At 45.3% G+C, this 10,871-nt stretch overlaps 1 protein-coding gene across 2 annotated transcripts in view; it reads left to right on the top strand.

Moving 5' to 3' along the window:
• Ms4a8 (membrane spanning 4-domains A8) overlaps positions 1-5,515 on the top strand; it is a 13,152-nt gene extending 7,637 nt beyond the window's left edge. For both annotated transcript variants that reach the window (XM_075974991.1, XM_075974992.1), the window contains 4 exons: positions 1,854-1,913; positions 2,687-2,806; positions 4,334-4,447; positions 4,999-5,515. In XM_075974991.1, coding sequence (XP_075831106.1) covers positions 1,854-1,913; positions 2,687-2,806; positions 4,334-4,447; positions 4,999-5,103 — 399 coding nt within the window. In that variant the 3' untranslated portion in view covers positions 5,104-5,515. The remainder of the gene's footprint in view (positions 1-1,853; positions 1,914-2,686; positions 2,807-4,333; positions 4,448-4,998) is intronic.
• Positions 5,516-10,871: the final 5,356 nt, after the last annotated feature.

Raw genomic sequence — 10,871 nt, 5'->3', positions numbered from 1 at the left:
AATATCTCATAATGTCACAGCTACTCACTGACTTACTGTACCATGTTAGAGCCCCTGGGTGTCTGCGAACACCAGGACGTGCCCTGCCGGCCCTTCAGGGCACAACTTTCTTCCCCTTGTCCTCGGGTGTTTTGTTGTTGTTCTTGTTGTTCTTTGTCACTTCCTTAAGTCCGGATCTGTCTACTAATGCCCTCCTTCCTCCCGAGCAGAGGAGCATCTCCTCTGGCACCTCCAGAGGACTAACAAGAACATGAAATTCCAACTTCCTCCCCTTATTCCCTAACACATTTCTATAAGGGAAACACTGTAAAACTGGATTTGTTTTCCCAATGAGAGAAAGAAAAACAGGACATCTTCCTTGGAAAGGAAGCAGCTCAGACACATTTTCGCTGTAGGTGACTACAAATCTGCCCTGAGCGGGTATACGGGATGAAGACTGAGACGTTGAGTCTGATGTCGGGCTATCTGGGTTTGAGCTCAAGCTTCGCTACTTGCTCAGTGATCTTGAGTGAATTGTTTAAAACCCATAAGTCTCTTCTGCCCATTTTTCAAATTTACTTTATTCATTTTAAAAATTTTATACATATGTTTATATATTATGTCACGTTCACACCCTCTTCTCACTCCTTCTGACTCCTGTCTTTCCCCAGCTCGTCTACCTTCTACTTTCATGGTGCTTTTTTCTTTTGAGCCACTGAGTTTAGTCAGTGTTGCTTGTATTAGCATGGGTGAGCAGGTATTTACTGGAGCATGGCAACTTCGTAGGGGCTACACTGCTGAAGAAAATGATTTCTCTCCTACACCCAGATTTTGCCCATCTTTAAAAAGGAAATAACAGTAGTGTTAGGTGGACTGTTACTCAAGGTTTAAGTATGGGATGATGAGGATGTTCTCGACTCAGATTGTACAACTCTGTAAATATATTCATATTGCTGGGATTGTGTGCTTTAAATCGATGAATGGTAAGGTATGTGAACTTCCCCTCAGCAGAGCCATTTCTTAGAGTGCCTCAAGTAGAACCGAGCAGATAGTAGCTTTTATGAAATCTTAGCTACTCCCTCCCAGACCACCACTGTTAAAACTCTGGGCAAGCAATGGCAAGTGATCCCTGAGCCATGTTGCCTGCGGAGCACCAGTCCTGTGGGGGAAAAAATCTCCCCTTGTGTGATGCTCAGCGTCAGAGACTCGCATTCAGTATCTAAGTGATTGACAGAACCCATTCAGGCATGCAACTGGAAGCACTGTTGCTGAACTCCTGTCTGGACACCCAGAGGAGTCAGTACGCTTCCCCTCTACCCTCCAGGGGTCCACATCTCATGAACCCTGGTCTAAACGCCAGAAAGTAACAGATGGTGGGCATATGTAAACCAACATCAGGAAATGGGGTACTTCAGTTGGGAACTATGAACAAGACATAGTAAATATGAGTCATAAGTTATAACAATAATGCCTAAATAGATATGAATGGCCACCTTTTTTTCAGATGAGGAAATAAAGACTTGGAGTGGCTATTAACCTGCCAAAGATGATTTAAGTTTCAAACTAGACTTTAAAACCTACTCTGGTTCTTTGACTATGTGTATGGTTTATGATTTGTGTGTTGCCAGGGTGTACTCTGCTGTTTTAAATAAATAGCAGCCATGGGCGGGGGAGGGGAAACCTGTTCTGGTGAATCCTAAAATCCTGATTATTCCCTCGCTGTCCTTTAGCAAGGCAGCAAACACATTTTCTACCACTGTAGAGCTGGGATTGTCATAAGTAACTCTGTGAGAGACATCCCTCTCGGAATCAGATTCCTAAGAAAGGGGACACTGCTGCCTAACACTTGGTAAATTCCCAATCTCGTGCACAAGTTTATCATTTCAGGATCTTTCTCGGTGGTGGCAGAAAAACAACCCAATTCACCATGCCTGGTAAGTCACATTCTGAGGCGGTGCATCCAGCGGGGACCTGTAGTGTCACAGTAAGGAATAAGACTGACAAGCAATCCTTCCCTGACTCTCGCTCCACCAAGACCAAACCTAAGGCACTCGCTTTCACGCTAACCCTTATATACAGACCACAGACCGCGCACACACAACTCAGAGAGGGAAGAGCAATGCTGTCACCACTGTCAAGGTGTCAGGATGGATAGACAGGAAGAAAGCACTGGCTTGCACAGGAGACCTTCATAGGAGGAGACACAAAGCTGGGAGGTACTCGGGACACACTACACAGAGTATGTTCATAGCACATAGAACAGGTTTCCAGTCACTTCTACAGAGGCCAGTAAAGGTCCCAGCACCTGCTTCACTAAGAAATCCAGAAACTGAACTCTGAAGAACCACGTGGAAAGAGCTTTTTCTGCTTCCCTAGTAATGGACCAGTATAATAGCTCTGCTTCCTTGATGAGCAGGTTGCCCAGAGTAACTGTCTCCTAGTGATCAGGACCCTACAATCAGACAAGCACTAATGGAAAACATGCAGAAAGGGAAGTTTAACCTATCTAGACATACCTTTCTGTACATGGTCCAGATGCATATAGTGTTTCCTACCATTGAACCCTGACTTTTACAAATGGTTTTGATGGTAAAGATTACTCACAGTCTTACTGAGCACAGTGAAAAGGGGGACGGGAGCTTGCTGAATCTGTCTCAGCTTTTTACATAGCTTCCTCTCCCGCCTCGACCCTGTGTGTCCTCTCCAGATGAATGCCAGCGTGGCCTTGAACATCTTCAGCGCCATCTCTTCTGCAGTGGGCGTCATGCTCTTCATCACGGATATGTGTGTCGCAGGAACCAGTGGCTACCATTACTACGACAGCAGGGTGAGAGTCTGCAGTCAAAGATCCCTGCCACCACTCAGCTATGTTCAGACCATGCCAGAAAGAGCCCAGCAGCTAAGCCTTCCCTCTGATCCTTGTTAATGTGGGAGAATTGGGGGGGGGGGGGGGCGCCACATTTAGTTAAGGTGCAGTAAGGGTCGGGGACATTTTCGTTTTGAGGAGTGACACTTTGAAATCCAGGTTGTGTTTTACACTGACGACACGTCTCTGTTATGGCCTCAGCACTCCAACCTGATACTCAGTGGCCATGGGAAATTGCTATACTGAACCTAATGGGCGGCTTTGGGCGTGTTCTCTCAGCCTGCCAGTAGACCACAGCCTCACCCAGCAGACAAGTTCTCCCCTTGTCTTCTCTCTTCCACACTATCTAGCCCCTCCATTTTCTTAGAGGTTTTCTAGCGGCACACAGGCTTGCTTTCAGCTTTTCCTTCTCACAAGGCAACGCCACCCTTCAGTTGCTAGAGACAAAACCATTGACCCCTCTCTCTCTCTCACTTCTCAGCTGGGTCCTTAAGGAATCCAGCTGGGTTTTTTTTTTTTTTGGAGGGGGGATGCATACAGAATCCAGACATGTTTCCCACTTTGTTCCCATTGTAGAGTGGGTCCTAGCTACTGTGTCTCTCATCTCAGTCACCGAAATAGCCTCCCCTGACCCTGCTTCTGACCCTGCTCCTTACCCTCTCTCTACCCCTACCCATACCCCTCCCCTGCTCCTACCCCTGCTCCTGACCCTCTCCCTACTCCTACCCCTCCCCTGCTCCTATCCCTGATCCTGACCCTCTACCTACCCCTACCCCTCCCCTGCTCCTACCCCTTATCCTGACCCTCTCCCTAGCCATACCCCTCCCCTGCTCCTACCCCTTATCCTGACCCTCTCCCTACTCCTACCCCTCCCCTGCTCCTACCCCTTATCCTGACCCTCTCCCTAGCCCTACCCCTCCCCTGCTCCTACCCCTTATCCTGACCCTCTCCCTAGCCCTACCCCTCCCCTGCTCCTACCCCTTATCCTGACCCTCTCCCTAGCCCTACCCCTCCCCTGCTCCTACCCCTTATCCTGACCCTCTCCCTAGCCCTACCCCTCCCCTGCTCCTACCCCTTATCCTGACCCTCTCCCTAGCCCTACCCCTCCCCTGGCTCGATCCTGCCCCCCACCCCCTGCCACCCTGGTCTCCTCAAAGCTCTCTTCAGCATGGCATCCAGCTGATCCCTCTGACACACAAGACCATGTGTATTCTCTACTCGACCCATTTTATTAATAAATTACCGCTGATGCAATCTTTTACAGCATTTTCTTAACCAACGACTCTCCTCCCATAAAGGCCACTGCAGTGGATGATAAAATAATCATTTTCCACCCATGCTTTAGCCTCACAAAGACCTGGGAGACAATTGTCCCCATAAGGCTAAGGGAGGGAGACTTTGCCAAGGCCACACAGAGGGCCCATTGCAGAGTCTTGTCAAACTCCTGGCCCAGTACTGATGCCCTCGGATTTTTTTTTCTGATTCCAGAATATAGGCATGGCTATTTCTGGTGTGCTCCTCATCTTCTGCCTCCTGGAGCTCTGCATTGCGAGTGTGTCTTCCCACTTTGGCTGCCAAGTGACCTGCTGTCGGCACAACAATGTGAGTCCTGGGGTGCCTTGGTGGGTAGAAACACACCCCAAGAGGATGGAAGACTAACAGGGTCTCTGTGGATTTTATTCATGTGAAAGAGGAGGAAGTGGGAAAATGTCGACAGGTCTCAGTGTTTACCTTTAACTTGTCTTCACTGCTGGGGCGCCTTAGTCTACTCGCTATTGTTATCACTCAGCTGGGTAATTTATAAAACAAAGAAGAGTTCTTGCCTCTCAGTTCTAGTGGCTGGAGTACTTCTGAGCAGAGGCCTTCTCTGCCTGGGTTAAAACACAGCAGAGAAGGAAAACGAAGAGTGGCCTCGTTGAGAAAGGTTGAAGCATGTGGGGTGGCCTTGCTTTATTACAGCATCTTCTGGTGAAAAGTAGCCCTCGCCCTGAGTCAAGAATAAACCCATTCATGAAAGTGGTACCCATAGCCTAATCGCCGTCCCCGAGACCTCAGCCACACCATGCTAGAGTGTAGGCTTCCAGCAATGAACCTCTGGAGGACTACTCTAGCGTTCTTGAAGTGTGCACCTGCTGTGAGCCTTTGTTTTTCAGGTGGATGTGGTCATTCCAAATGTCTATGCAACAAATCCAGTGGTCATCCCAGAACCACCAAACCCAATACCAAGTTACTCCAGTGTAGTTCAAGACTCCAGATAAGTGAAGTTGAAGATTCTAGAAGACTCTTTCACTGAGACCAAGTGATGTCCTCCCCTGCATAGGCTCCTGTAAGCCAGGTTCTTCTTTTCCTGACAAACTGGGGGAAATGTCTCTCTTTCTGCTTATTCTGTGGACTTGTGCTTCAGTTCGCCCTGGCAAGTGCAGCTGGCTCTCTGCTAGAACAAGGTGGGAGACTGAAATGAATTTACGTGAAGATGTCCTCCTGAGACACATGCATCTGTATGGTGGTAGGCATCTCTCCGCCAGCCTTGGTGCATGTACAACCTCGTACTCGTTGCCTATGGGAGCTTTCAGAATAGAGAAATAGTTATCTCATCACCCACATTCCCTCTGTCTGTCATTCAATCCTATAATAAATATGTATCAAGCATCAGAAATGTCCAAGGCTTTATTCGTGGCAGACATGAACATGATATAGTTCTTGACCTTGTGGATAAGCAAACTACTGGCCTCAAAAGGAAAAAAAAATCTTTTTTGCTAATCCAGAGCAGTATGGCGGGGTGGGGAGGGAATACAGAAGAAGCTCAGGTGGATATGGTTTTTTCCAACAGTAATGCAACAAGGAGCGAGGAATCATAGAGCTGGAAGACCTCCAGAGAAGGCCAGCCTCCGAAATGGCCGGTACCTCTGTACGCTGGCACCACTGAGTTCTGTACGTTGAGTTTTAATATATGATTTTGGAGGTATACAAATACCCAGCCTATAAGACAGACTATGTGAAGTCTGCTGATATGATTTAAGATAACATGTATAAGAAACCAACACGTGAGTTAGGGGTTTCTGTTTCCAACCATGAGAGATGGAATCAGCCATACTTGGAGATGAGTTGTCAAAATTGCTAGTGAAGCAAGGGTACTAGAACATCCGCTAGGTAGGAACCAGAGGTGATGTCAAATACCCACCATCCACAGGACATCCCCAGAGCAAAGAAGGGGCTGGCCCAAAAGGGCAACAATGCTAAGGTAGAGAAATAAACCTTATTTTTTGAGAAAAATATAATTATCTCAAAGGGTCATGAAAGAGTCTTCCAAACACACAAATATATAGAGTCAGGTTTTCCTTCATATACCCATACCAAAAACAAACTATTAAAACAGAACAGATGGTAACATCTACACTTCTTCAGACATGAAAGATATACACAAATCTGATGAGGTTTAGGATGCTCCGACCCAAAATGTGTCATCAGGCACTTGAGAAACCCTGTAAGCGGGAGGTCACTCCCATGTCCCCTTGCCTGTCCCCCTGAATATGGAGCTCACTCACTGTCCCCACCTAGAGAGAAGGCATTCTTCTGTCTGAAGACACAGAGAAGACATCAGGCAAACAGGCCATGTGAAGCTCACCTGTTCATCACCTTAGATCACCCTTTTTTGTTTTCAGATGTTACTCATTTTTATTTTATGTGTATGGGGTGTTTTGCCTTCATTTATGTGTGTTCTGAGAGAGCCCCCTAGTGCCCAAAGAGTGAGTTTCCATTCTGGAGCCTCACAACCCTGCCTAGAAGCCCCAGTGTGCAATCTGGGTCCTCCAGTCAGACTCAGCAGCTCCTGGGAAAAGTCCACCAGACTTGATCATTGACTCACTCATTTTACACAATCATAAAATACGCGCCCGTGCAAGTGGCAACCAGGTCTCCAACACTCTAGCTGAGCAACCTGCCACAGTGCTTGCCTCAGATAGAGATGCCCCCCCCACACACACACACACTTCTTTACAGAGGCACTGGCTGTAAGGGAGCAAAGTAACCATTCTTTCTCATCTACCCTGGAGACTCTCAAAGGCCCTAAGGGAGTAAAGTAACCATTCTTTCTCATCTACTATGGAAGCTCTCAAAGACCCAGAAAGACCTTTTACCTATGGACCTGAGAGAGAATGTGGGAGTTCCCAAAGCCATAGGGGTGCGAAGTCAAGTTACAGCTCAGACATTCCCACATCCAGATCAGCATTCATGCCCTCTCCATTCATTCTACTTCCAGACCCCCAGGATGATGATTCTCGGTGGGATCATTATCACCTACATCATGCAGCAATGCCATGCCTGGGAGTCTTCCAAGAATGCCTTATAGTCTCCTGCGATCATGATGTGAGTCCTGGGGCTTTCTGGGGGCATATAAAGATGCTCCTTCATAGGACTGTCTCTAGAGGGACCTCCTGTTCCTGGCTCCCTACCCAGCGGCAAGCAGAGTGACATAGTGTCACAGAGTCCTGCAAGTCTGCACAGCCTTTGCTGTGCCATAAGTAGGTATATTCCAGTTCCAACCATCATGACAAACACATTGGGCAAATCAAGTCAAGAAAGCCACCCATGGGGTCATTCCAGAAAGCTCCAGTATTTCAAGAAGCAAACCTAGAGGCCAAAATAAGTCATCTCCCTTCTGGGTATACATCATCCCGCCTCTTCCTTTCTTAAAAGACTGAGTGTTAGGATTCAGGCATTAGCTGGCCTGCCCTGTCATCTGGCAGGAAGTACCCAGGCTGTACCCTGGCCAGCCCAGGGTCCAGTGAGTGCTACATCACTACGTAGTCTGTACACAGATGCAAAGGTCCCTTTTTGTGAATTCTTTATTGCTTTTATTGAGCTATATACTTTTCTATGCTCCCCTCCTTTCCTCTTCCCTCCCCTCCTACCCTCTCCCATGGTCCCCATGCTCCCAATTTACTCAGGAGATCTTGTCTTTTTCTACTTCCCATGTAGATTAGATCCATGTATGTCTCTCTTAGGGACTTCTTTGTTATCTAGGTTCTCTGGGATTGTGAATTGTAGGCAGGTTTTTATTTGCTTTATCTCTAAAAGTCACTTCTGAGTGAGTGCATATGATATCTGTATTTCTGGGACTGGGTTAACTCACTCAAACATAATGTTTTCTAAATCCATTTGCCTGCAAATTTCAAGATGTCGTTATGTAGTACTCCATTGTGTAAATGTACCAAAATTTCCTTATCCATTCTTTGGTTGAGGGACATTTAGGTTGTTTCCAGGTTCTGGCTATGGCAAATAATGCTGCTATGAACATAGTTGAGCACATGTCCTTGTGGTATGATTGAGCATTCTTTGGATATATACCCAAACGTGGTATTGCTGGGTCTTGAGGAAGGTTGTTTCCTAATTCTCTGAGAAATTTCCATACTGATATCCAAAAAGAGCTGTACCAGTTTTCACTCCCACCAGCAATGGAGGAGTGTTTCCTTTAACCCACATCCTCTCTAACAAAAGTTGTCATTGGTATTTTTGATCTTGGCTATTCTTACAGGTGTAAGATGAATTCTCAGAGTTGTTTTGATTTGCATTTCTCTGATGACTAAGGATGTTGAGCATTTCCTTAAGTGTCTTTCAGCTATTTTTGATTCCTCTGTTAAGAGTTCTCTGCTTAGATCAATACCCCATTTTTTATTGGATTATTTGTTCCTTTGATTACCACTTTATTGAGTTCTTTGTATATTTTGGAGATAAGCCCTCAGTCTGATGTGGGGTTGGTGAAGATCTTTTCCCATTCTGCAGGCTGTTGTTTTATCTTGTTGACCATGTTATTTGCTCTACAGAAGATTCTCAGTTTCAGGAGGTCCCATTTATTAGTTGTTTCTCTCAGTGTCTGTGCTGCTGGAGTTATATTTAGGAAGTGATCTCCTGTGCCAATGCGTTCAAGTGTACTTCCCACTTTTTCTTCTGTGAAGTTCAGTGTGGTTGGCTTTATGTTGAGGTCTTTGATCCATTTGGACCTGAGTTTTGTGCATGGTGATAGATATGGGTTTATATTCATTATTCTACATGTTGATATCCAGTTATGCCAGCACCACTTGTTAAATCTGCTTTCTTTTTATATTTTATATTTTTTTACTTTCTGTCAAAAGTCAGGTGTTTGTAGGTGTGTGGATTGATATCCAGGTCTTCGATTTGGTTCCATTGTTCCTCCTGTCTGTTTTTATGCCAATACTGTTTTCAGTACTGTAGCTCTGCAGTAGAGTTTGAAATCAGGGATTGTGATGCCTTCAGAAGTTCCTTTATTGTACAGGATTGTCTTGGCTATCCTGGGTTTTTTGCTTTTCTATATGACGTTGAGAATTTTTCTTTCCAGGTCTGTGAAGAATTTTTCTGGGTTTTTGATGGGCATTGTATTGAATTTGTAGATTGTTTTCGGTCAGACTGCCATTTTCTTTCTTTCTTTTTCGGTTTTTTTTTTTTTTGAGTCAGGGTTTCTCTGTAGCTTTGGAGCCTGTCCTGGAACTAGCTCTTGTAGACAAGCTGGCCTCGAACTCACAGAGAGCCTCCTGCCTCTGCCTCCCAAGTGCTGGAATTAAAGGTGTGCACCACCACTGTTTTGTATGGATACATTTATACAATGGAGTACTACATAGTAGAAAAAATAACAACATCTTAAATTTTGCAGGAAAATGAATGGAGCTCAAAACATCATTTTAAGTGAGGTAACCCAGACACAGAAAGACAATTATCACATGTACTCACTATAAGTGGTTTTTAAACATAAAGCAAAGAAAACCAGCCTACAAATCACAATCCCAGAGAACTTAGACAACAATGAGGACCCTAAGAGAGACTTACAATTATCTAATCTACATGGAAAGTAGAAAAAGACAAGATCTCCTGAGTAAATTGGGAGCATGGGGACCTTAGGAGAGGGTTGAAGGGGAGGGTAGAGAAGGGAGGGGAGCAGAGAAAAATGTAGAGCTCAATAAAAATCAATAAAAAATTATGAAAAAGGTGTAGTATAACTGAATCTTAAGGTAGATTGATTCCCATCTTGCCGAGGAACCACTACACTGATTTCAGTAGTGAGTGTACAAGTTTGCACTCCCACCAGCAATGCATGAACATTCTCCTTACTTCATATCCACAGCCTGAACTGTCACTTGATTTATTTATTTTATTTATTTATTTATTTATAAAACAATCTTATTTTACATACTAATCCCAGTTTCTGGTTTTATCTTTCATCTTGTGATAATCAAGGATTTGGACCTTTGGGTTGTCACCAGGCAACAGAGTAGCAGGATTGATGGGGTAGGTTTCTCAAACTAGATTTAAGGATGATCCAGGATTAGGGCCTGGTATTGGTTCTCACAGGCATTAGACAGCCAGAGCTGTGGTTTTTCTTAGGGGAGAGACTCAACTATGTGGGGTGTTATGAGTCTATAAGATCCTGACCTAGAGCCAGGAAGTTGTGATGCAGGCCTTTAATCCCAGCACTCAGGAGGCAGAGGCAGGGGGTTCTCTGTGAGTTTGAAGCCAGCCTGGTCTATAAAGTGAGTTCTAGGGCAGCCAGGGCTACACAGAGAAACCCTGTCTACAGCAGCAACAACAGCAACAGCAACAACAAGGTCCTGAACCAGAGTTAACATTTTATTTTATTTTAAATTAGACTAACAATAGTCACCATAGCTCTTCGGCAGATGGTCCATCCTAGGTCTACCAGGTTCAATTGTTTGGACATCTATATCACAGGATATTTTCATGGCCCCAAAGTTTGGGTTAAAACCCCTTGTGTAATGTCTTTTGTCTCGGGGACAAACAGATGAAAAGGTTTTGATTCACCTGGAAGCGCCAGGCTGGAGCCAAAGTCAGAGCTGCTTTTAAAGCCTCAAATGCCTGTTGTTTAGTCTCAGTCTAGCTTGGGGATCAGTGCCCCTCCTTGTGCTGATGTACAGAGGCCTTGCTCTTTCTGTAAACTCTGGTATCCAGAGGCAATACCTAAGAACCTATTCTAGCCACACCCAGGAACTCTTAAACC

This window comes from Microtus pennsylvanicus, chromosome 5, assembly GCF_037038515.1.
Source record: "Microtus pennsylvanicus isolate mMicPen1 chromosome 5, mMicPen1.hap1, whole genome shotgun sequence".
Taxonomy (NCBI): Eukaryota; Metazoa; Chordata; class Mammalia; order Rodentia; family Cricetidae; genus Microtus; species Microtus pennsylvanicus.
Note: the sequence above shows the minus strand (reverse complement) of the source record. Positions and strands in the feature narration are given on the sequence as shown.